The 26900-nt window shown below is 44.9% G+C and overlaps 1 protein-coding gene and 1 long non-coding RNA gene across 4 annotated transcripts in view; one reads left to right on the forward strand and one right to left on the reverse strand.

Annotated features, from left to right (window-relative positions):
* Positions 1-26498, reverse strand: part of ARHGEF37 (Rho guanine nucleotide exchange factor 37) — a 53555-nt gene extending 27057 nt beyond the window's left edge. Inside the window, exons 1-3 of one of the 3 annotated variants that reach the window (XM_082726292.1) lie at positions 26234-26498; positions 9976-10172; positions 8682-8805 (exon numbers count right to left, since the gene is read on the reverse strand). In XM_082726292.1, the coding sequence (XP_082582418.1) occupies positions 8682-8805; positions 9976-10161 (310 nt within the window). In that variant the 5' untranslated portion in view covers positions 10162-10172; positions 26234-26498. Of the gene's footprint in view, positions 1-8681; positions 8806-9975; positions 10173-25940 lie in introns of all 3 variants that reach the window. The other 2 variants (XM_082726290.1, XM_082726291.1) reach the window with 2 other exon arrangements.
* On the forward strand, positions 396-7467 carry LOC309862438. Its single transcript, XR_014310518.1, has 3 exons — positions 396-669; positions 6853-7004; positions 7112-7467. It is a non-coding gene; the product is annotated as an uncharacterized lncRNA (long non-coding RNA).
* Positions 26499-26900: the final 402 nt, after the last annotated feature.

A 26900-nucleotide genomic window follows, 5' to 3' on the forward strand; every position in this document is an offset into this window, starting at 1 on the left:
TGTCACCTGCATGGACTCTGCAGTCAGAGAGGACCAGGAACAGCACTCCAGCCAACCCTTCCCCTGGGGCATGACCTAGGGTGAGCCCTTGACCTCCTGGACCTTCCATTTTCTCACCCACAGATTGGAATAAGAGTCTTCACCTCCAAGTGTTTTTTTTGTTGTTGTTAGAACTAAATCAAACACGGCATGTAAAAACATCTGATGCAAACTTGACTCCCACAATATTTACCAACTGCTTATCTATGGATTAGATGTCATGCCCTCTTCTGCGCCCTGCAAACAAAACAAAGTCTCTGCCTCATGGAGCCTATGTCCCCGTGGTGAAGACAGGCAGTAAGTAAATACGTTATACCTGTCACAATGCGATGATAAGAAGAAGCGTAACAAAGCGTTAGAAAGCAGTAGAAGATCTCCATAAGGAAGGCCTCCAGGAGGACGTGCATGTTTATCAGAGACCAGAAGCACCGGGCCCTGGGAACGTGGAGTGCGAGCAGCACTCCAGGCTTTCGGAAAGGAAATGCAAAGGGCTTCAAGCCTTAGGCAAGAGAGCACTGGGCAAATGGGCAACAGCAAAAAGGCAAGAATAGCCGAAGCAGAGTAAACAAGAGCACCAAGCAGAGAAAATAATCCAGCAGCTGCAGCCAGATCACACAGGGCCTCAAGTAGGTAGGTAAGATGGAGTAAAGTGTTTGTGTTTTCTTCTAATAGAGGCAGGGGTTTGAGCAGGGATGATCTGCTTTCTGTGTTAAAAAGACCAGTCTAGCGGGCGCCTGGGTGGCTCAGTGGTTGGGCCGCTGCCTTTGGCTCGGGTCATGATCTCAGGGTCCTGGGATCGAGTCCCGCATCGGGCTCTCTGCTCAGCAGGGAGCCTGCTTCCCTCTCTCTCTCTCTGCCTGCCTCTCTGCCTACTTGTGATTTCTCTCTGTCAAATAAAAAAAAAAAAAAAAAAAAAAAAAAAAAAAGACCAGTCTAGCGCTCGGCTTCAGCAGCACATACACGGAAGTTGGAACAATATGGAGAAGATGAGCGTGGTCCCTGCACAAGAATAACAGGCAAATCTATAATGCATTCCATATTTTTATTTATTTTTTAAAGATTTTATTTATTTGACAGAGAGAGAGTGCGTGCACACAGGCAGGGGCAGCTGCAGAGAAAGAGAGGAAGCAGACTCCACGCTGAGCAGGGAGTCAGGACGTGGGGCTTGATCCCAGGGCCGTGGGATCATGACCTGAGTGGAAGGCAGATGCTTAACGACTGAGTCACCCAGGTGCCCCGCTCTCCATATTTTTAAATCAGAAATTTATGAGATTGGTTACCTGCAGCAGGTGGATGGATTGGGGTGGAAAGAATGAGGGAATGGGATAGGGTAATAGGGATGAGAGGTGAGCATGGATTGGATGAACTGGAATTGTAGGTATCAGTATGAGTTCACGGTTTCAATATATAAATACAGACAGATAGATATAGAACGAAATGTGTATATGCATACATTAGTATATATACATATATATCCCAGCTCTGTGAGTTGACATCCCAGGGGCAATGAGCACACCTACAGCCTAGAGCTTGGTGTCTAAATACTATTCTCCCCAAATAGGAACCAGGGATCCTAGGAGAAATGGTTGATTCCAGAGACAGGGCAGGGAAACACAAGACGAGCCTGGAACACCTTGTGGTGTCAGAAAATAAGAATGTTCTCAAAAATTGTCAGAGGCATACTACAAGGACACGGGAGCCAACTGGAAGGAGCTCTCAATGGCCAACAGTGGTACAATCTGAACAAGAAAATAAATAACCATAGTACTGGATTATGACTCACAGAATAAAGTAAACGTTCAAGAGGCCATACTGTCATAAATAAATAACTGAACAAATGAATGCTCATGAAGGAACAGTTCTTGCTTATAGAAAAATTGCCATTAATAAATGTCGAAGGGATAAGCGAAATAGAAATTACCATGAGAACACCAGTAATAGTTCTTGTAGGCAAGAACCACTGATGGATGTTAAAACTAATGGGTGGGGCACCTGGGTGGCTCAGTCGGTTAAGCGTCTGCCTTCTTCTCAGGTGATGATCCCAGGGTCCGGGGGTCCAGTCCCGCATCAGGCTCCTTGCTCTGTGGGGAGCCTGCAGAATTCTCCCTCTGCCTCAGCTGCTCCCTTTCCCTCTGCTGCTCCCCCTGCTAATGCTCTCTCTGATTCTCTCCCTCTCAAATAAATAAAGAAAATCTTAAAAAAAAAACCCAACAAACTAATGGGTGAAAGTTTGAGATGAAATAGGACATTTGGATACTATCAAAGTTTTTCTCTGTAAGCTATTTATGAATAACAAGGGGGAAATTATATATATTACTTATAGTAATTATGGTGGAATAATATTTATAGTGGAAAAACACAACAGATATTACCTTCTATCAACCATGTGATCAAAGTTAACATTATTCTAAGTAATAACATATGGGAACCACAAGTGCCCCTGTTCTGACACACTAAGGAGGACAGGACATTGGCCAGGATATTATTGCCAAAAATGTATAATGTCAATTTAAGAATAAAAATAATTTTAATTTTTTAAAAAGATTTTATTTATTTATTTGTCAGAGAGAGAGAGAGCGCACAAGCAGGCAGAGTGGCAGGCAGAGGCAGAGAGAGAAGCAGGTTCCCTGCTGAGCAAGGAGCCTGATGTGGGACTCGATCCCAGGACCCTGGGATCATGGCCTGAACCAAAGGCAGTGGCTTAACCAACTGAGCCACCCACGTGTGCCAAAAATAATTTTAATTTCATAAATACATAAAATGTTTATAAATAGGTACTTTTATAACTTATAAAATATAGATTATACATACCTAAGCTTTTATAAAATCTATAATATCATTTTAATTTTAATAACTGAAAACTTCAAAGTGACAGATAAACTACAAACCTGGCTCAGACTCTTCAGAAGTGTATGGTCACAAAACACAGACAGACTAAAGAAGGCCAAGAGAACATGTCAATAAAATGAACTGTGGTAACCCAGATTGGATCCTGGGCCAGAAAAAAGACATCTGTAGGAAAGCAGGCAAAATGTGAATAAGGTCTATAGAGTTAATAGTGTTAATTAATTAATTAGCATTAATAACGCTAATTTCTGGTATCAAAAATATACTACGGATATCTGAGATATTAAAATAAGAAAAAGCTAGTTTGAGGGTTGTTTAGGACCTCTGTACTATTTTTGCCATTTTTCTGTAAATCTAAAATTATTTTAAGATTTAGAAAGTTTTGGGGCGCCTGGTGGCTCAGTGGGTTAAAGCCTCTGCCTTCGGCTCAGGTCATGATCCCAGGGTGCTGGGATCGAGCCCCGCATTGGGCTCTCTGCTCAGCGGGAAGCCTGTTTCCTCTTCTCTCTCTCTGCTTGCCTCTCTGCTTACTTGTGATCTATGTCAAATAAATGAATAAAATCTTTAAAAAAAAAAAGATGTAGAAAGGTTTTTTTTTTTTAAGATTTTATTTATTTATTTGACACAGAGAGAGAGAGAGATCACAAGTAGGCAGAGAGGCAGGCAGAGAGAGGAGGAAGCAGGCTCCCAGCCAAGCAGAGAGCCCAACGCGGGGCTCGATCCCAGGACCCTGACTGAGACCAGGAACAGAGCTGAAGGCAGAGGCCTAACCCACTGAGCCACGAAGATGCCCAAGATTTAGAAAGTTTAAAAAGAACTTTGAAGACATTATACCAAGTGAGAGCCAAACATGAGAGGACAAATACTGTGGTTCCACTTCTATGAGTTACGGAGAGTGGGACCATATGAGAGTTCCCTGTACGTTATACTTATCTGTAATCCTAAAAGCACTCTAAAAAGTAAAGTCTATTAATTAAAGAAAAAAAGATCTATACTATGTTGAGACTAAACTAGGGGTCAAAAGTGGTTACAAGAATGGCAGTTAGAAAACTACCTCACCCATCCACAAGAGCCTATGGTCGTCCATCCAGGGGGAAGTGGTGAGGGTGAAGAGGAATGTGTTAGCCAAGAATGGGAGTGGGGGGCTGTGGACCACAGGAAGCCCAGCAGACCCTACTGCCCGCTGAAGCTACAGGCTGGGCCTCTGACCTGGACCAGACCCCATCAGACACATGGGACAGTGCTAGCTCGGTGTGGTCTAGCTTTCAGCTACCCAGACTGCCACACAGGACCAGTCCTCTTCCCCAGTTCTGGCCCAGCCGATCCTCAGAGAGAATGCTTCAGGAGAAGCCCCCAGAAGGAGAGAGCACAGAGCAAAGAGGACACAAAACTGCAGCTAGGGAGAATGTGCATGCCAGGAGATCAGCCAACAGCAGAGACCATCCCAGCTAAGAGACAGCCTGGGGCAGCCCTGAAATGTAGGGCGGTTCCCACATTTTTCTTAACCTGGGAACGAGTCAACACAGATGTGACTGATTGCAAAGAACTGTAGCGTAGCGTGTCTGCAGTAGAGGACGGCAAACTCCCAGAAGTACGGCTATCCAAAGGGGCAGGAGCACCAGGAATGCACAAGGAAAGACTTGGGGCGCCTGGGTGGCTCAGTGGCTTAAGGCCTCTGCTTTCAGCTCAGGTCATGATCTCAGGGTCCTGGGATCGAGCCCCGCATCGGGCTCTCTGCTCAGTGGAGAGCCTGCTTCCCCCTCTCTCTCTGTCTGCCTCTCTGCCTACTTGTGATCTCTGTCAAATAAATAAATAAAATCTTTAAAAAAAAAAAAAAAAGTAAAGACTTAACTTATTTTCGTCTTGCCTTATGGCCACAGACTGTAAACAAGTCACTCCAGTGGAAAAGTTACTCCCAGCATCAGAAGAATACCTATTGGGTGTCTGGGTGGCTCAGTGGGTAAACGTCTGCCTTTAGCTCCGGTCTTGATCCCCGCATCCTGGGATCAAGCCCCCGCATCCAACTCTCTGCTCAGTAGAGAGTCTGCTTCTCCCTCTTCCACTCCCCTGCTTGTGTTCTCTCTCTCACTGTGTCTCTCTCTGTCATAAATAAATAAAATCTTTCTAAAAAAAAAAAGTATACCTACAGCTAGGATGAATCAGAAAGACAAGAAAGAGTTAAGATGGTCAAGGGTTATGGCTCTTGACTCTGCCTAGCCAAGCTGTATGACCTTGAGGAAATTACTGAACTTTTCTGAGCTTCAGGTTTTTCTTTAGTAAGATGGCGACAATAATAATAGTAATCAACTAGTCAGAGTATTGTGAGAATGAAAGAGCTAGTCTGTGTTACTCAGCGTCATGGCTGGCACATTTCAAAGAGGCAGAAACTGAGGCTCGAAGACCCACGGGAACCGGTGGGCAGCAGAGCCTTGCCAGTCAGACTCCAAACCATTAGACCTGCACGGCCCAGAGGCAGAGGTCACCGGCTACATGTGGCCTTTGGGGACTAGAAATATGGAGAATCTTGATTGTGATGTGCTGTCAGTATAAAAGACACTGGATTTCAAAGACAGTACAAAAAAAGAAGCAAAATGTTTCATGAATAACTTTTATATTGATCACATGTTAAAATATGAGTTTGGAGGGGTGCCTGGGTGGCTCAGTGGGTTAAAACCTCTGCCTTCAGTTCAGGTCATGATCTCAGTGTCCTGGGATCGAGCCCCGCCTCAGGGTCTCTGCTCAGTGGGGAGCCTGCTTCCTTCTCTCTCTGCCTGCCTCTCTGCCTACTTGTGATCTCTGTCAAATAAATAAATAAAATCTTTTTTAAAAAATATGAGTTTGGGCATATTGGGATAAATCAAATATACTAAAATTAATTTTATCTTCTTTAATTTTCCAAATGGTGCTACTCAAAAATGTTCAGTGACGTGTGTGGCTTGAATTACATTTCTATTGGACTGCACTGAGCTATACCAGGGCACCTTCTGGTGAGATAACCTGGGGCAGAGACGCCTGTGAATGTCAGAGTTGTAATGGACTCATTCGAAAAGGACAGGGGACCTAAGTCATCTGGGGGAAAAAAAGCTTGTTAAAGACAGCTATGCCTGAGATCCAAAAATCTTTTAAAATGCTGTGTCTGCAGGATTGGGAGAAGGGCTTTCCTTGAAGCTGGCAGATGCCAGGGCAGTCTTGACCCAGCACATAGGGCACCGAAGAGAAGAGCCATATGGATTCTCTGTGCCTTTTTTCGGCTAATCACAAGGATCAGAGGATGAGGAGGCTATTTTCTGTAGACTCTGTAAAGGAAATAGGAAATAGGACAGGAAATCGAACTAACATATCAGAGGGGAAAAAAATACAGGACTAAAGTTCAGCTAAATAATGAACACATTTTTAGTATAAGTATATTACAAATGTTGCATGGGACATCCTGATACTAAAAAATTATTCACTGATGGGGCGCCCAGGTGGCTCAGGCAGTTATGTGTCTGACCTTGGCTCAGGGTCCTGGGATGGAGCCCTGCATCAGGCTCCGCGCCCAGCAGAGAGTCTGCTTGACATTGCTCGTGCACATTCTCTCTCTCTCTCTCTTTCTCAAATAAATAAATACAATCTTTAAAAAAGTATTCATTGTTTATCTGAAGTTTAAATTTAATTGGGACCTGTATTTTTAAAGATTTTATTTATTTATTTGACAGACAGAGATCACAAGTAGGCAGAGAGGCAGGCAGAGAGAGAGGAGGAAGCCGGCTCAGGCTCCATGCTGAGCAGAGAGCCTGATGCGGGGTTCAATCCCAGGACCCTGAGATCATGACCTGAGCCGAAAGCAGAGGCTTTAACCCACTGAGCCACCCAGGGCCCCCTGGGACCTGTATTTTATCTGGCAGTTCTACCAGGAAGGCAGGTAGCAGAGTGATCACCAGGTGTGTTTGGAAAACAAAGTGACATCCTGACTCTTTGCTGCAGGTCAACCAGGAAGGCAGAGACTGGCAAGCAAGGCCCCTCACACAAGGAACCACATCGAACCTCAAACCACAGCAACAGGAGAACCTGACTGAGTCCCTGGACCCCAGCATGTCCTCAGCCTGAGGTTATACTGATTCCCACTCAAATAAATGGTAATTTGTAATAGAAATAAGGATAAAAAGATAAACGTTGAGAATATCTACCCAGCTACTTAAAAAAAATCTTGTTCTTTCATTTTGTGTTCATCTGTCTTTTATAGGAAATGGTAACTCATTTGCATTGCTGTTTCAATAAGGAACTCTATTCTCAAGGGAATAATCAACACATTCACAGGCTTTGCTACCATTCTCCACTACGTGGAAGCTGCTCAGTGCCACAGTTAAGAGAGCACTGGCTCCGGAGACCTACAACCAAGTTCAAATCCTGACTCTGCCACTAGCTGTGTGACCTTGATGGGTTACTTCCCCACTCTGTGCCTCTGTATCCTCAACTGTAAAATGAGGTAGCAGCGTCTACCTTTCCGGGTTGTTGTGAGAATGAAATGAGTTAATACATGACTCCAGAACAGTGCTAAGCATTTAGTAAACACTCAGAAAATGGGCTTTCTAAAAAAAATGTGTGTACTTGTTATTTTTAATCTCCATCGTCATTCATGTCTCAGAAAGGGTTGACTGGTGATGTAAAGGCCAAGGAACTTGGGTGGGCCCTGGGCTGGGTGCCCTCCCTGCCCCTCTTCTCTACCTGGTACCCTTTCACCCTTCCCGCCTGACTCCACTCAAAACCCCTGACCTTGGGGTTCTGTGGTGTGAGCTCAGGGCAACAGATGAGAAGAGAATGTGGGACACAGGTGTGAGGTTTATCCCCACTCATCCCACCTCCTTTACGCTCTAAAGGGTCTTCCTGACCATCCCAGAGTGAAGACACTCCCACCATCTCTCACCTGGGTGACAGTGAGGCCCCCACTGGTCTCAGGCGTCCACACTTGCCACTCCCTCATACCCACTGTCCGCAACAGCCAAAGAGGTCATCAAAAAGATAAATAGGACCATATCGCTTTCCTGCTCAAAACCGTCTAGTAGTTTCTCATCACATTCAGAATAAAATCCAAACTCCTTACCATGGCCTAGAAGGCCCTATATGATTCAGTCCTTCTCCACCTTTTCTATCTCATCTCCAAACATACTCCCCTCATAAACTTCCCTGGAGTAATACTAGGCTTCTTTCTGTCCTTCAAACGTTCTAGGCTTATCCCTGCCTCAGGGCCTTTGCACAGCCATTCTTTCTGCTCTCCCTCCAGATCCCATAGCCATCTCCTTCCTAATATTCAGATCTCAGTTCAAATGTCCCCTTCCTAAGAGGACTACTATCATATTCAAGGGTTACTGCATTTGTTTCCGTTCTTCAAATTCTAAATTATTTTCTAAAATTCTCTTGTTTATCTGTTTATCTGCTGTTCTCTAACTTGCCAAGCCTTAAGAATGGGAACTTGGACTCACTTGTTGATGCTGTGACCCCAGCACACAGCATAGTAACTGGCAAGTGCTCAGTACAAAACTAAGCTTAGTAAATAACTAACGGCTCAGCCGGGCCACTGACCAAATTTGTCCCTCCTTGTCTCTGGGCCCCAGCTCGTTTTCTGTAAACGAGATGGGATTGGGCTGGATATTTTGAGGGTCCTACCACCTCTGTCATGCTGTATTTCAGAGATGCCCAAAAGAAACTCCCATTGAGCTGCATTTCCCTGGAACTAGAAACAGTTCAGCAATACCCACATGCTGAGGACAATTCATGGGAACCTAGGGCTAACAACTGCCTTGTCTTTTGCTTACCAATTAAGTACACTTGTTCCTCTTCCCTGGATGTTGTCTCTTGCAGATCATGAAGAAATCTGCTGTTCACCTCAATGACATCATCGATATTTGAGAACAGGACATCCAGATCTCCCTGGGGCAGCTAGAAGGAACAAAAAACCATAGGAGTCTCTGGGAGTTGAGCAGAGGGACTTTTTGCAGACTTTGGACATCAGTCCAGAACATTCATACCTTCAGGGTCCTATTACTCTTGGGAATATTGTCACAGTGGAATGTTCGCAAGGTTTTGAAAAACTTTATAAATTAGGTGTTCTCATTACTCTACAGGAAGTGAGGAAGAGATGGAGGGCTCAGCATGGAATGAAAGCTGAACTGGGGTTTTATCCCAGATCTGCTGGCAGCCATCATGTTTCTTCCCTCAGTTTCCCTATCTGTCAGATTAGGGAAAAAGCTGGATTTCCTTCCAGCTCTGACATACTTGGCACCCACCACCATTACCTTGACATATGTTCTGAACTCCAGCTACTATGAACTGGCAATTCTACTGTAGGACATCTATAAATGTGCATGGGTGTATGCAGGAGATTGTGTGTGTGTGTGTGTGTGTCCTGGATGCACAATCGAGTAGGAAGAGCTAACTGCAGAAAGATTTCTAGAGTATGCTCTTATTCTTGTTGGAGTAAGTAACAACCTGTAGTTGTTTGCTTAATGCCTACAGAGAAAAATCCTAATTTCTGGAAAGTAAAATATGAGAAAACTTTCACTTTGCACATTTCCCACTTGAGTATTTCATTCATTCAAGACACACTAATTGGAAGTCTCTGATTTGTGAGTCCAGAACTGAAGGTACATTGCCCTAATGGTGCTTATGCTAAGGGATACTTTATATTTTATAAAGAGAGCCTATATTACTTCTGAAATCAAGAGGAAAAAAAAAAGATGTAAAAACCCACCATCATGATAACTTCTTCCTGTTGCCATCTCCTAAATGAGACGACTGGAATATAGGTCAGTTTAAGCAATTTGTTCTAAATTTGATAAAGGGTTATTTTATGCATTAGCTCACTTAATTCTCTGGGGTGACTACTCCTCTCTCCATTTAGCAGATGCATACACTGAGGCTCTGATGTGTTAAAGGCCTGGCTGAAGGCTGCACGCCCAGTAAATGGAAGCACCCCAGCTTCCATCCAGATGACTTCCCGGCCACCACACCTTCCCCTCCATCAGGCCTGCCCCTGGAAAAGCTGTGGGGTCTCAGAAGCCAGGACCCAGGTCTGCCCCTGTTAAGGGAGGCTATGTGCAGCCCCCGTACCTGCTGCAGGCGGCTCCTGATGTCAGAGGCACAGAGCTGGAGCAGGTGAAGATAGGAGAGCTCAGTGTCAATGAGCTCCCTGACAGCCAGCCTCTGATGCAGCGACAGTCTGTCCCCAGAGGCCCGGCCTTCTCCGTCAGGACTCCCTGTCCTGGAGGATGGCTCATCAGTCCCATGTTCAGCCATGTCAGCAGGTTCTAGGAAAGGCAAACACATCCCAACTCACTTCCAGGAGCTCTACTGGAACATACTGTGTCTAATCCAAAGACAACTATTCATCAAGTGGCCTAAAAACATCTCTAGTTTGCACATCGCATGATGAACTGTGTATTAGCATTTGTGGGCAGTATCTGAGCAATTTGAAAAGGTAGAACAAGGCTCGTAATTGCTGACATTTTCCAGGATTCAGATCATGTGTTTGCCTAGCTTTTCTTCTATTTTTTCCCCAGCTCTTGACCCAGATTTCTTTATTTGGTTCAGCCCAGTCTCTCCCACCCTCTGTCCCAGGGGTTCCCTCCTCTCTACCCCCACTACCCCACTCGGGCCCCACAGTCCATCCCATGGGCTCTTCCATAGCCTCCAGGGGCACTGTTCCAAGTCTAAAGCCCTCTCCCTCTGGCTGCCGCCCACACCCATGCATCCTGGAGGTGCTTCCAAGCTTATACTTCCTGAAACAAAGCTATGATCACGGCATTCTGCACTGTGGGGATTGAACAGCTCCCTGCTGCTCTGTGGTCCAGCTCCAAGCTCATTTTCCCCTTCACAGACCATCCTCCAGCCAAAGAGAGCTACGTGCTTTCCTCCGGGCCTGCACAGTCATTTCCTGCCTCTGTGCTTTTGCACCTGCTGGGCCCCCTCCCATGTCTCTACCCTTGGACATTCATCTTCCCTTCCCTTCCCTGAACCTCCCAGCCAGATGGACCTTCCCTCCCTGACACTCCCACAACCCTTTTATCTCTAGGCTTAAAGGTACAATTGGCAATACTGTAAACAACATGGCCTGAAACCCCTCCCTGCTACAAAACATCCTAGACAGTCTGGATCAGCATAAAACTCCCTCCTCACAGCCCGGCAGGGCTTGTAAGAGAAGAAAGGAAATAGCAGGACCCCCAAACAGAGAGAACAGCAGATGTGGCTGGGGCCCCAAGTAGAAGAGCGGGCAGGGAAAAGGGCATGGCCAAGTTCAGGCAACCAGGGACTTGGGCACAGGTGTTCAGGCAGGAACAAAGATAAATTTGTTTTATCTTTGACAAGCTTCTTCACAGAACTGGGACCCCCAAAGACTCCAGTGAAATGGTGGATCAAAAAAAAAAATGTCTCCCACTCACACAGAAGATGAAGTCCTCTTGGCTTGGGTCCTACATGAGGACAAAAAGTCCCCTCTGGGGGCACCTGGGTGGCTCAGTGGGTTAAGCCTCTGCCTTCGGCTCTGGTCGTGATCCCAGGGTCCTGGGATCGAGCCCCGCATCGGGCTGTGTGCTCGGCAGGGAGCCTGCCTCCCTCCACCCCCCTTTCTGCCTGCCTCTCTGCCTACTTGTGTTCTCTCTCTCTCTGTAAAATAAATGAATAAAATATTTTTAAAAAGTCCCCTCTGAAAATTCATAAAAACAGGCCTGCCCTCACTGGGCTTTAGGTTCAAATTGATACTACACATGTGACCCAAGTAACCCAAAGCTGAGAAACTGACAAAAACAGTTCTGGACTAATGCTATTCTGAGTGCTCATAGAAATAAAATGTCTCCTCCTGTGAACCCTGTCCTGAAGATGAGTCTGCAATCCAGACTCCACAGCAATGAGCAGGAGTAGACCCCAAGAACACCCAGAGAGTCAAACCATTAGGTAAAAACTGTAAAATAAGGGGAAAAAAAACTCATAATATAAAAAAAAGACCTGTGCAATTTTGATTTTTTAAAGCACCAAACAGAACTTACAGAAATTGAACATAAAGCCTTCAAAATTAAACACTGAATAGGCAGATTAAATAGACATCTAGAAAAGAGAAATACCAAAAGGGCACAGAGATCTGAAGAAATAAGATTGCTAAAGAGAGAGAAAAGCATGGAAAATATGAAAGAGAGCTTAAGGAATCTGGATATTGAAATAAGAAGGTTCATGCATCAAATCTGAATTCTAGAAGGCAGGAATAAAGAGAGTAAGGAGAGGTAATATTCAAAGAGATAGGAGTAAGAATTGTCCAGAATTTATAAAAAAAAAATGAATTCTTAGATCCAGGAAGTACAAGTCCCTAACAGGATAAGTATTTTAAAAATCTGTATCTAGAGCCATTGAGGAGAAACTGCAGAACCTTGAAAGCCTAGAGAATTTATCTTTGTTTGTTCCTCTTCTCAGAAAACTATGGGAGAATAAATACCCGCCACCAAAATAAGGAAACAGGAAAGAGGAAGACATAGTAGAGGACACTGGTGGTCAACAGTGAGAAGGGCCAAGGAAAGCCCCAGATGGGGAAGGAAAATCCTAGAACTGACCCCTGGCTACAGGCAGATGGCAAACAGTCTATGGTATTTCAGAAGGAGCTAGAACGTCCTGAGAATAGATTCATTGAATCAATAAAGAATATGGTATATCTTTGGGGATAATCACACAGATCATACATACAAAACTAAGAGATAAACCATCGAACAAACACAAAACAATTGTTAAAAAAGTTGTGCCAGAGCAGTTACCCTTGTGGAAGGGGTAAGAGGACTGATAATAAGAGAAGACATAAGGGGGCTTCCAGGGTGGTGGTCGTTATTTGACCTGGGTGGTGGTTATATGGGGGTTTGTTTTGTGAAAATTCACTCAGCTTCACTTTTCTGTTTGTCATATTTTATAATAAAAAATTAAAAGCAAAAAAAAAAAAGTTGTCGGGGCACCTGGGTGGCTCAGTGGGTTAAGCCGCTGCCTTCAGCTCAGGTCATGATCCCAGGATCCTGGGATCGAGCCCCGCGTCGGGCTCTCTGCTCAGCAGGGAGCCTGCTTCCCTCTCTCTCTCTCTCTGCCTGCCTCTCCATCTACTTGTGATTTCTCTCTGTCAAATAAATAAATAAAATCTTTAAAAAAAAAAAGTTGTGCTGGGGCACCTGGGTGGCTCAGTTGGTTAAGCGACTGCTTCCAGCTCAAGTCATGATCCTCGAGTCCTGGGATCGAGTCCCACATCGGGCTCCCAGCTCCACAGGGAGTCTTCTTCTCCCTCTGACCTTCTACTCTCCCACACTCTCTCTCTCAAATAAATAAAATCTTTAAAAATAAATAAATAAAATTTTAAAAACTTAAAAAGTTGTGCAGGAAAAATAAAAGTACATTACTGCCTGGTTCAGTTATAAATACAATTTATACACACTATAATGCAAGTGACCTAAACAATATGATGTGTAACTATACTGGGAGTATGTGGTTGTGGAAGGCGTGTGTATGTGTGGTGGAGTGGGGAGTAAAAAAAACAACTAAATCTTCCATGGTAGAAAGTCAAAGAACAATACATAAACCAAAAGCTCAATCGACAGTACCTGCATGCTATTTAAAGACATGGAGGGACACCTGCATGGTGCAGTTAGCTGAGCCTCCAACTCTGGTTAAAACAGAATGACCTGTGTTTTCTCCAACTAAACTCTAGCCTATACAGGTATGAACAGGTAACTGACAAAGGAAGAAGTTTAAATGGCTAATACACAAATGAAAAGATGCTTGGTTCACTAGTAACTAGGCAAATGTGATTAAGTAAAACCACAATGGGGGCGCCTGGGTGGTTCAGTGGGGTAAGTGTGGACTCTTGGTTTTGGCTCTGGTCATGACCTTAGGATCATAGGATCAAGCCCTGCGTCAGGCTCCAAGCTCAGCGTGAGGTCTGCTTGAGACTCTCTCCCTCTCTCCCTCTCTCTGCCCCTGTGCTCATGCACTATCTCTCTCCCTCAAATAAATATATCTTTAAAAATAAAAATAGGGGGCACCTGGGTGGCTCAGTGGGTTAAGCCTCTGCCTTCGGCTCAGGTCATGATCTCAGGGTCCTGGGATCGAGCCCCACATTGGGCTCTGCTCATCAGGGAGCCTGCTTCTTCCTCTCTCTCTCTCTCTGCCTGCCTCTCTGCCTACTTGTGATCTCTCTCTCTCTGTCAAATAGATAAATAAAATCTTAAAAAAAAAATCACAGTGAGATAACATTTCATGCCCATCAGACTGGCAAAATATAAAAATGTTGGTGAGACTATAGATGACGGGAAGTCTCATGTACCGATATGGTAATGTAAATTGTTGAAACCACTCCAAAGAGCAATTTGGCAATAACTAGAAAAGTTAAAAATGCTTGCACCATCAGGCCAGTTCTACTCTTAGAGATAACCTGTGTTTAAGAAACTTGTCCACTTGGGGGCGCCTGGGCGCCTGAGTCTACTTGGCTCAGTCTGTTGAGCGGAAGGTTCCGCTGGGGTCACGATTCCAGCGTCCTGGGATAAAGTCCCACATCTGGCTCCTTGCTCGGCAGTGAGCCTGCTTCTCTTTTTTTCCCTGCCTGCCACTCTGTTTACGTGTGCTCTCTTTCGATCTCTCCGTCAAATAAATAAATAAACTCATAAACAAAAAAAAGAAATTCTCCTCCTATACACAAGGAATGGAGACAAGAATGTTCACTGCAGGGGCGCCTGGGTGGCTCAGTGGGTTGGGCCGCTGCCTTCGGCTCGGGTCATGATCTCAGGATCCTGGGATCGAGTCCCGCATCGGGCTCTCTGCTCTGCAGGGACCCTGCTTCCTCCTCTCTCTCTCTGCCTGCCTCTGCCTACTTGTGATCTCTCTGTCAAATAAATAAATAAAATCTTAAAAAAAAAAAAAAGAATGTTCACTGCAGCACTGCTGATAATGAAATTAGAAACAACCTAGATGACCATCAACAAAAGAATGGGTTATTAACTGGTAATATATCCATACCATGGAATTCTCAACAACAGTGAAAATGAACAAACTACAAATTCATATATCATAATGGGTAGCCTCATCAACACTGTAAGTAAAAAAATATTATTATAATATAAAAATAATATATGTAATTAATATTATAATATATATATAATATTATAATATATATTACATATATATGTATTAAAAATTTTGTGAACATGATCAACAGTAAATTCAGGATGGTAGCAACCTCTGGAAAGGGAAGCAGAGAAATGGAATTGAGGACAGATCAAAAGGGACTTAATGGGATCTGAAGCTGTCTTGTTTTGAGCTACACTTCTAATTTTGAGATAGAGATTCACATGCAGTTATAATAAATAATAAACTGGTTCCATGTACCCTTTACCCAATTTCCTCAATGGTAACATCTTGCAAAACTCTTAACACAATCTCACAGCCAGGATACTGGCACTGATACAAGCAAGACACAGCTCATTTCTATCACAAGGACCCCTCATATTCCCTTTTCACTCACTTCCCTCCAGCTCCATCCCATCCTTAACCCCTGGCCATCAGGAATCTGTTCTTCACTTCTGTCATCTGGTCATTTCAAGAATGTATATGAATGGAATCATTACAGTGTGTCACCTCTGGGCACCGACTTTATTCAATCAGCATAATGTCCTGGAGATTCCTGTAAATTGTTGCATGTATCAGTAGTTCGTTACTTTTTATTGCTGAAGTAAGAGAAGTCCTATTTGCTTAAAAATAATGAAGCACAGAGGACAAAAATGTTAAAATTAAATAAAGCGAGGTGGTAAGTACATGGTATTTGTTTCACTGTTCTTTGTTCTTTTCTGGATGGGTAAAATATTTCCTAATATTTTAAGTGGCACACAGCCCATTCAAACTTGTACTTGGCTATTTAGGGTTATTCAGAACCAGGCCTCAGCCTCCTGCCCAGACCCTACACACTCAGAGACAGAGGAGCACCCATTCACCTGGTGTCCTTCACTATTCCTCACAATACTGATGATACTTGCATATATAAATGTCCTTTGGGAGGGACTAGTAGCAGCAGAAGTTTCTGTCGTGGGCCATAAGCGCTGACCTGATCAGATGATCTGTAAACTGAATGGGGAGAGCAAAGGGCCTAGAAAGATCCTGGAATGCATCTGTCTGATGCACAGCTCTGTTCCAGCTCTTGAACACTTCCCGTGGCCTGCTGACCTGTCCCTGGCCTGAGTCGCTGACACTCACCCCCCTGTGCACAGTAGGTTCTCTAGAAAGATCCCAACAGGCTTTCAGGAGAGCTACTCAGGTTCCACTACTCAGAACTGTTGCTGAACAAACAAAAAGCACATTCTACAGAGAACTGCTAAATATTTAAAATAGCATTAATTTTCACTTAGGCTAACTGCAAGCTAGACCTCCAAGCTGGCCTGGCAAAACCTCCCTGTAAGAGCATTTTGTCATCTCTTAGTTTATGGTCTGTATAATGGAAAGAAACATACTTTTATTTCTTTAAAAATATTATACATTATTTGGTAATGAAAAGGAATGAAGTCCTATGGATATGTGCTTTAACACGGATGAATCTTGAAAACATTATGCTAGGTCAAAGCAGTCAGTCACAAAGGACCACATATTTTATGATCTGACTTATATGAAATATCCAGAATAGGCAAATCTATATAAAAGCAGATCATCGGATTCCTAGGCTAACGGGCTAGGGTATGGAGTGTGGTGGCTACTGGGCACAGGGTTTCTCTTGGGGGTGGCGAAAATGTTCTAAATTTATTGTGGTGATACTTGCACAACTCAGTGAATATACTAAAAACCACTGATTTGTATACTTTCAGTGGGTGAAGTATATGAGATGAGTTATAGCTCAATAAAGCCATTAATCAGAAAAATATTATATAGTATTAACTGCTGGCAGAGGTATGGGAGAAATTGGATCGCTCAGACATCACTGGTGGGAATGCGAAAATGGTACAGCCACGGCAGAAAACAGCTTGTCAGTTTCTTTTAAAAAGAAACCTACACTCACTAACAATCATAACTTCGGGCATCTATTCCAGAGAAAGAAAACTTATGTCCATACAAAAACGTGTCCACAAATGCTTACAGAAGTTTTATTTGTAATTGCCAGACCGGAAACAATCAAAATGTTGTTTTAATAGGTGTGTTTAACAGGTGAACACTTTAGGGACACTTGGCTGGTTTAGTCGGTAGAGCATATAGGTACTCTTAATCTCAGTGTCATAAGTCCGAGCCCCATGTTAGGTGTGGAGCCTACTTTAAAAATAATTAAGAAGAGGGGGCGCCTGGGTGGCTCAATGGGTTGAGCCGCTGCCTTCGGCTCGGGTCATGATCTCAGGGTCCTGGAATCGAGTCCCACGTCAGCAGGGAGCCTACTTCCCTCTCTCTCTCTCTCTCTCTCTGCCTGCCTCTCTGTCTACTTGTGATCTCTCTCTGTCAAATAAATAAATAAAATCTTTAAAAAAAAATTAAGAAGAGGTGAATGCTTTAAAAAAAAGGGGGCGCCTGGGTGGCTCAGTGGGTTAAGCCGCTGCCTTCGGCTCAGGTCATGATCTCAGGGTCCTGGGATCGAGTCCCGCATCGGGCTCTCTGCTCAGCAGGGGCCTGCTTCCTTCCCTTCCCCTCTCTCTGCCTGCCTCTCTACCTACTGTGATCTCTCTCTGTCAAATAAATAAATAAAATCTTTAAAAAATAAATAAATAAATAAAAATAATTAAGAAGAGGGGGCGCCTGGGTGGCTCAATGGGTTGAGCCGCTGCCTTCGGCTCGGGTCATGATCTCAGGGTCCTGGAATCGAGTCCCACGTCAGCAGGGAGCCTACTTCCCCCTCTCTCTCTCTCTCTGCCTGCCTCTCTGTCTACTTGTGATCTCTCTCTGTCAAATAAATAAATAAAATCTTTAAAAAAAAATTAAGAAGAGGTGAATGCTTTAAAAGAAAGAAAGGGGGCGCCTGGGTGGCTCAGTGGGTTAAGCCGCTGCCTTCGGCTCAGGTCATGATCTCAGGGTCCTGGGATCGAGTCCCGCATCGGGCTCTCTGCTCAGCAGGGAGCCTGCTTCTCTCTCTCTCTCTCTCTGCCTGCCTCTCCGTCTACTTGTGATTTCTCTCTGTCAAATAAATAAATAAAATCTTTAAAAAAAAATAAAAATAATTAAAAATAAAATAAAAAATAAAAGAAAAGAAAGAAAGGGTAGATCCATATACAACTGAATACCCAGAAATAACACAGATTGAATTATGCATAAATCGTGATAGCCCGAAGGGCGTTTGAGGGTATTACACGGCCTGAAAAAAAAAACCAATCTTAAAAGGTCATGTATGATTCCATTTATGTCATGTACAACATTATCGAGACAGAGAACAGATTAGTGGTCACCTGGCTAGGGATGAGGGTGAAGGGCAGGTGAGTGTGACCATAAAGAAACAACACCAGGGAGAGCTTTGTGGTCCTAGAATAATTTTGTGTCTTTTTTTTTTTTTTAAATTTTATTTATTTATTTTGAGAGAGAGAACAGAGGGCTAAACTGATTTTAGTTCTAAATTGCCTATCAGGGGGACTCCTGGCCCCGGTTAGGTGTCTGCCTTTGGCTCAGGTCATGACCCCAGCGTCTAGGGATCAAGCCCTGCATTGGGCTCCCTGCTCAGCAGGGAGCCTACTTCTGCCTCTGCCTGCTGCTCCCCCTGCTTGTGCTCACTCTCTGACAGATAAATAAATAAAATCTTTAAAAAAAATTGCCTATCATGGGACATGAAAGAGATCCCAGGACTGAGCATGACTGGACTACAAGGAAAGCCATGTTTCCCAAGCTTGTTCTCTGAGATAAGCCTCCTTATCAACCCAGACCAGGAAATAGAACAGGGACACCCAGCCTGCTCTCCCAGGCTTTTGGGCGGTACTTGTCCATACAGAGCTGCAAAGATAGTGGATAAGTTAAGCTATGTAATCTTTTGTTTTTAACTTTTTATTTTGAAATACTTACAGACAGGTACAAGACTTACAGACTCACTCAACAGGAAGTAGCAAGGATAGTACCAGATTTTCTGTGCACCTTTCACTAGGGTACTCTGATGGTTACCTATTATTTAAATATAGCACAATATCAGAACCAGGAAATTGGCATCAGTCTACTATTCATGAATGATTGTTTCTATGCCATTTTATCACATGTTAGATTTGTGTAACCACCACCTCAGTTAAGACGTAGGACTACGGGTACCGGATGGCACAGTCCATTAAGTGTCTGGCCCTTGATTTTGGCTCAGGTCATGATCTCAGGGCCGTGGGATCAAGCCCCTTGTCAAGCTCCATGCTCAGTAGTTAGTCTGCTTGGGGTTCTCTTCCTTCCCTCTCCCTCTGCCCCCCACCTCATATAAAAGTAAACAAATCTTAAAAAAGAGAGAGAGAGAGAAAGAGAAGAAAAACAAAGGGAGGAAATGCCTGTAGAAAGAAGAGTGGCCACACTGGAGTCCTGCCTGACATTCCTGGTTTATACAGATATACTGAATAGTCCAGGAGAGAGGTCCTGTACGAAGAGCTCCCAAAACTCTAACAACCCATAAGGATCAGAGATTGACAAAGTCATGAGAATAACTTCCAAAGTTCTGCCCCTACTATGATTGCCGTGTATATTTTAAGATTGATGTTCAGAAAAAGTAAGATACAGGCACAATATTTGATGGCTTTGCTCTCGTCTTCTTAGTTCTTAAGAGGGACTTTAAGAGGCACTGTAAAGGCTTGGAGTCCACACTCTAGAGCCAGAAAACCCAATTTTAAATTCTGATTCAGCAATCAGTCAGCTGGCTTTCCTGGGATAATTATTAACCTCCTTTACAGGGTGATTATAAAATTTCATAAGATAATCCATGTAGGGGTGCCTGGGTGGCTCAGTGGGTTAAAGCTTCTGCCTTTGACTCACGTCAGGATCCCAGAGTCCTGGGATCGAGCCCTGCATCGGGCTCTCTGCTCAGCAGGGAGCCTGCTTCCTCCTCTCTCTCTGCCTGCTTCTCTGCCTACTTGTGATCTTTGTCTGTCAAATAAATAAATAAATCCTTAAAAAAAAAAAAAGATAATCCATGTAGAGTATCTAACAGAGTACAAGGTAAGCTCGCAAAAATTTTAACAGTTGCTTCGTCACTATTGTTGTTTCACCGTAAAGGATAGCACTACCATGGATCCAATGGGTCAAGACATTATCTAAGGACACTTCGCTGATCATATTCAAGCTGAAGGTGAGAACAGCTGATCATGATAATAATAATAAGTAATAGGAATGACACACTAGAGCCTGACTCAGAATGCAGCAAACACCAAGAAATGGAGCTAAGGATTGAGGGACCATGAAACTGAGCCCTGATGCCATTACCCAGTCCAGCCATGATGGAGACTGACTGCCTTTAGGTGTTTTGTTTGTTTGTTTTAATTAGATCTGGGGGAGAGGGAGAGAGAGACTCTTGAGCTAATTCTAACATGGGGCTCAATCTCAGGACCCTGAGACCGTGACCTGAGCCAAAATCAAGAGTTGGATGCTTAACCAACTGAGCCAAGCAGGCATCCCTGCCTTTGGATTTTCTTAGGAGCTAATATATTTTCTTCCCCCATCCTCTTTAGCCTTAGCCATTTGAGGATTCTGCCACTTGAGTAAAAGAGATGGTCCCTCAGCCTTTATAAAGGGAAACAGAGATCACTGGGATCCAGGATAGATCAAAACAAAACAGAATAACAGTTAATTGCAGACTATCTTCATTCTCTTACTAAAAGGCAACTAGGCCAGTGGATCAAAGGAATGCTGTATACTAGTGTAACCAGCCCAGCAAGGTGCTGATGTCTTTCTAAGCAGTCTCTCTAAGGAGCAAGATGTGGGTGATGGAGGCTGAGAGCTGGGGGGATGGAGGTGGAGGGGACCATAGTAGAGTAATATGAACTAAAAACTGATAAAACTAGGGACGCGTGGGTGGCTCCATCAGATCAAATTGCCAATGACACGGTAACAAGTGGAGGCTGACTAATATAATCATACACAATTCTTGAGAGCCACCACAATGTTTAAGATCGGGCGTGGGGGAGAGAGAGCAACTCCCCTTGGGTTTTATATGGGGGGAATTGTAGTGTCTGTACTCTTTTTGGTCTGGCTTCTTTTTCTTTTCAGCAAGATTATTTCGAGATCTATCTGTATGTCAGTAGTTAATTACTTTTTTTTTTTTTTAAGATTTTATTTATTTATTTGACAGACAGAGATCACAAGTAGGCAGAGAAGCAGGCAGAGAGAGAGAGGAGGAAGCAGGCTTCCCTGCAGGTTCCCCAAGCCTTTGGCTTGGGTCATGATCCCAGTGTCCTGGGATGGAGCCCTGCATTGGGCTCCCTGCTCTGCTGGGAGTCTGCTTCTCCCTCCTCCTGCTCTTGAAACCCCCCTTAAAAAAAAAAGAAAAAACTGAAAAAACTACATAATTTAAAGAACATTGGTTAATTTCAACCTCTGTGATCTGCCCGGTTTAAGGATATCCAGCAGTTCCTTTAATGCTTTCCATCTCTAAGACCACCTGAGTCTAAATCTCTACCACCTTTCTCCTGGACAAGTATAATGGCATCCTGATTAGATTCATAGTACCAGAGGGGAGTGAGGCACAGGTCATGGTCCCAGCATCCTGGGATCAAGCCATACCTCGGTCTCCCTGTTCAGCGAAGCCTGCTTCTCCCTCTCCTACTCCCCCTGCTTGTGTTCCCTCTCTCGCTAAGTCTCTCCTTGTCAAATAAATAAAAATCTTAAAAAAAAAAAAAAAACCTGACTGCTTTACTTCTTGCTTGAAACCCACTTCCAAAGAAGCACTCCTTTCCCCCAAGAACTATTTTTCTTATCCTATTTGTTTTACTGGTTCATTCAATAAAGGGTAAACTCCACAAGGAAAGGGATCATGTCTATTTAAAAAAAAAAAAAAATTTACTTATTTGTCAGAGAGAGAGCACCAGCATAAGCAGAAGGAGCAGCAGGCAGAGGCAGAGGCAGAAGCAGGCTCCCCACTGAGCAGGGAGCCCAACGCGGGTCTCAATCTCAGGACCCTGGGATCACAACCTGAGCCAATGGCAGACGCTTAACCCACTGAGCCACCAGACGTCCCTATGGATCATGTCTATTTTATTCACCAACACATTACCCAGTGTCTACTCTAAATCAGGCACATGGTAGGTACTTGATTAACTGAATGGATGAATGAAATGGAGAAACACTGGCAGATCAAATTGCCAATGACACTGTAACAAGTGGAGGTTGACTAATATAATCATACACAATTCTTGAACGCCACCATAATGTTTAAGATCGGGGAGCGGGGCGGAGGAGCAGAGAGAGCAACTCCCCTTGGGTTTTGTATAAGGGGAATTGTAGCGTCTGTACTCTTTTTTGGTCTGGCTTCTTTTTCTTCTCAGCAAGATTATTTCGAGATCTATCTGTGTGTCAGTAGTTCATTACTTTTTTTTTTTAAAGATTTTATTTATTTATTTGACAGACAGAGATCACAAGTAGGCAGAGAAGCAGGCAGAGAGAGAGGAGGAAGCAGGTTCCCTGCTGAGCACAGAGCCCGATGCGGAGCTCGATCCCAGAACCCCGGGGATCATGACCTGAGCTGAAGGCAAAGGCTTTAACCCACTGAGCCACCCAGGAGCCCCAGTTCATTACTTTTTAATGCTGAGCATATTTAACTGTAGGGACATAAAACTGTTTGTTTACCCAACACTGGACAAACAATTGGCTGTTCTCTGTTTCTCTCGTCCAATAACGCCGGACCTAGGGATGTGTCTGGATCACAAGATAGATGTCAAACTTTGAAAGAGTGGTTGTACCATTTTACATTCGCACCAATAGTGCATACAAGTTCTAGTTCCTCCACATCCTTATCAAGCTTGCTACAGTCAGTCTTTTTAATTTTAGCCACCTTCATAGGTAGGAAGTGACATCTCAATGTGGTTTTGATGTGCATTTCCCAAATGATGAATTATCTTGAGCATTTTCTCAAGCGCTTACTTGCTACTCACGTTTTCCCTAGACATCATGGTTTTGTTCAATTTACAAAAGAGGCTCTCACTCATTATATAATTTAGACAAACAATATAGAATTTATAAGGAGTATATAATCCCCCACTACCAATCCACACCCCCAACACCCAAGCAGACAACCAAAGGTGCATAAGAATCACCAGGAGCCCTTCTCAGATGTGTAAATTCTTGTCCACATGCTTGAAGATTCTGATTCAGGTGGTCAGGGATGAAGCATTTCCACAAGCCCCTGGTTGATTTCTTTTTAAGATTTTATTTATTTATTTATTTATTTGAGAGAGAGAAAGAGCGCGCGCACACACAAGCAGGGGGATCAGCAGAGGCAAAGGGAGAAGGAGACTCCTCACTGAACAGGGAGCCTGATGCGGAATTTGATCCCAGGGCCCTGGGATCATGACCTGAGCCAAAGAAGGCAGAGGCTTAACCGACGGAGCTGCCCAGGCACCCTAGTCCCTAGGTGACTCTGATGCAAGTAGTCTGTAGATCACTTCTTGGGAAAATTCTGCTTTTAATCTCAACCTACTACAGAAATGTTGAAAGAATGAAGGCAGCGAGTCTGGAGGTAGAAACATGAAAGAGGTCCACAGGCTGCGTTCAAATAAGGAAGAGCCTTGGCCTAAGAGAGTATGTTTGCTCTATGCCATCCTATGAGCACCAAATGTTTAGAATCTAAAGGTCAAATTAGGGAAAACTTTCTAGGAGTACCTGGCTGGCTCAGTTGGTAGAGCATGCAACTTTTAATCTTGGGGTCCTGAGTTCAAGCCCCACGATGGATGTAGAGCTTACTTTAAAAAAACAAAACAGGGACACCTGGGTGGCTCAGTCGGTTAAGTGACTGACTCTTGATCTTAGCTCCGATCTGATCTCAGGGTCGTGAGTTCAAGCCTGTGTTGGGCTCCCCATAGGTGTGGAGCCTTTAAAAAAACAAACAAAAAAACAACTTTCCAACAGAGCTACTGTGAAACAAAATCAGGCCACAGAGCGAGGAAGGGAAGGAACTTGCCAAAGTCACTGAACTTGCAGAAAAAGGATTTCTCTGGGTTGAGAAATGACTGGCTCAAGGGGAGGCAGACAGGGGGCAAGAGACTTCACACACATTCTCTGTTTCTGAGGAAGAACTCTTCTTTATAAACACCTGGAGAGGCATGTAACCCAGCAGACAGGTAATTTGTGTCTCAGCCCAAATTAAATAGCAGCTATTTGCCCTAAGCCATATTTCCCTGACTCTATTTGCAAGGCCTAAAATAGCAGAGAAAGAAAACAACACAGTATTTTTTTTTTTTTAAGAGCAATTCTTTTTATAGGCAAGCAGGCCTGTCCTCACAATTTTGGATCTGCAGATTTTAAAACTCTTAAGCCTGGGGCGCCTGGATGGCTCAATCAATTAAGCATCTGCCTTGGGTTTGGGTGGTGGTCCTAGGGTCCTGGTATCCAGCTGGGTGAGGGATCTGCTTCTCCTTCTCCCTCTGCCCCTCTCCCCTTGTGGGTGCATGCATGCTCTCTCTCTCCATAAATCATATAAATCAATAGTAATAATAATAAAAACTCCTTAGCCTGTCAGTAAACAAGCTATAGGCTTTGGACAATCAAGCTCAACAAACACTATTTTGCTTCAGTTAGAGCACTCAAACACACACCCCCATCGGTTAAATAAAAAGCCATTTATCTGATCTAGAACACAGTCAACCAAGGCTCTGTTTACCACAACAAGCTGCTGATCCAAGAGGGATGAGAGCCAACTGCCAGCAACTCCTGTACCCCGGCCAGAACTTGGCCAAGCCCACATCACCTGGCAAGACTGGGTGTCGCCCAGGTCCCCTCATCACCTTCCTCTTTCCTCTCATTTAGAAACAAGCTATGCAGGTGCCGGTTCCATTCAAAAGAGGCAAGCAAGGCCCAGTAAACAGTCCTTGTTAGAATGTCTGGTGGCTTCTCCTCTCAGCCACCTTAGGCCAAATATTGACGTGGTGCACTGCTGTACTTTTGTTTGAGTCATTATAGGGTTCTCTTTATAGTTTCAGTTTACAATGTTTTTAATTTTGTGTTTTATTTCAGAGACAGCCCGATGTCTTCCATGTCATCATCTCTCCTAACTGGCACAGCTGCGAGCCACTGGGCTCGGTGCACCTGCACGCTCACTGAGCACTCCCTATGTGCCAGACACTGGGATCAGCATTCATTCTTAAGGCGGACAATAACTTGAAGGAGGAGGCAGACAATTTCATCTTTATTTTACAGATAATGCCAGGCTTGGGACTGAAACTAATACTGCACTAGATAAGTGAACTAACTTGAGTTTTAAAAAAATCTGTAAAGAGAAAAAAAAGAAGAAGAGAGCAAAACACTAGGCCTTGGAGAGGTTAAACAGTGTGTCCAAGATCACCAGCTAGCGAGGTCAGAACACTGGATTGACAGCCGGTACTCGCTTTTTCCCTGGCTGCCTCCCTTTAAAAAGAGCAAAAAATTGCTCTTGATAGCACAGGCTGAGTGCCAGCCTTCCGGTCACTCCTTACAGCAGAATGCTTCGTGTCAAATCTGAAACGGTGTGCAGGGTCATGTGTGAACCCCTCTGTAGGAAGGGATCCAGATGTCTAAGGGGTCCAGAATCCCAAGAAGGTGAAGCCCGCGGGCAGGCTGCTGTTTCTCCATTCTCCTGCAAGTTCTGGTCACTCACTGTGCCCAGAGCACTGAACCCCCGGGGGAGCCCGACACTCAGGCTTCTGGTCTCAGCTCTGGCACTTTTCTGCGGGTCCTTGGCCAAAGCAGCGCAACATAGGGACTTCGAATTTCCTTTCTCTTCCCCCAACCCCCGCCCGTAGTAATAATTATACTTTCCTTGGCAAGGATCCTTTAACACTGTTTGTATTTTTCTGTTGTTTCAACCTATCGATTCTTATTAAAAATCACCCCAAATCCTACACTGAAGCGGGCAGAGATAAACAAACCGACGCAAGAAATAATAGTTTTTTTCCAGACCACCTTACCTCTCTAGGCCTTATCTGCCCACCTGTAAAAGGTCACGTGATCAGGTTGCTTGCATTTCCGTGCGGCCCCAGGACACAAGGCTCCACCGCGCCACCTGGTCCCGGGCGTCGCGGCTCTCGGCGCCCCACACCTTCCAGCTCGGCAAGCAGCGGCGGCGGCTTTCCCGCGCCCCTCCGCGCCCGGCCCGTCCACCCCGCCCCTCTCACGGGGCGCACTCCCCGCGCGGAGCTCGGGCGCACCCGAACCGCCGCAGAGGCGGGAGGGACGCCCCTCTCCCCGACACGCGCCCCACCTGGGCCTGGGCGCCGCGGGTCCCACGGAGGGCGCGGCTCTGCCCACGCTGCGTGCGTGCGCGCGGCGGAGGGCCGGCCCGTTCGCGCGCCTTTGTCAATTGTCTGCGGCCAGGTTGTTTTCCACTTGCCGCGCTCGGGACCCGGCCCGGCCCGGGGTGGCCCTGGCCCGCCGCCAGCGCCGAGAGTTGCCGCGGCTCTGCGCGCTGCGCCGCGGGGAAGGGTGGGTGCACCCGTGCCTTCCCGCTCAGCCGCCTGCTCCCCCGATCTCGGCGCCCCCAAAACACGGGCCAGTGCTTAGGCCACCTGGTGGGAATGTTGACCCCTGGATCACTGACAATCTGTGTATCCGTGGCTCTGCCCAAAGCACCAGATGTTAGGGCTGGACTTCGATTTCATTCCCAGGGTCCGCTGCCCAGGACCTCTGGGTTCTTACCCAGCTCTCCCACGAGCTCAATCTCAGACAAATCTGCCAATCTCCTTGCACCCCAGTCTCCTTTCCTGTGATAGAAAGCTGTACGTCCACTCTCTCCCTGCTGTGAAATAGGACACTGTTCTAGGCCCTAAGTAGGTCCCCGCCCCCTTGGAGGGCGGGGCGGTGATGGGTGAGGTTGGTCGGACACTTAGAACATTGACATTGAAGAGTGAAAATCGCTATGAAAAAGTGTC

The sequence above is a fragment of the Mustela nivalis genome, assembly GCF_964662115.1.
Source record: "Mustela nivalis genome assembly, chromosome: 3".
Taxonomy (NCBI): domain Eukaryota; kingdom Metazoa; phylum Chordata; class Mammalia; order Carnivora; family Mustelidae; genus Mustela; species Mustela nivalis.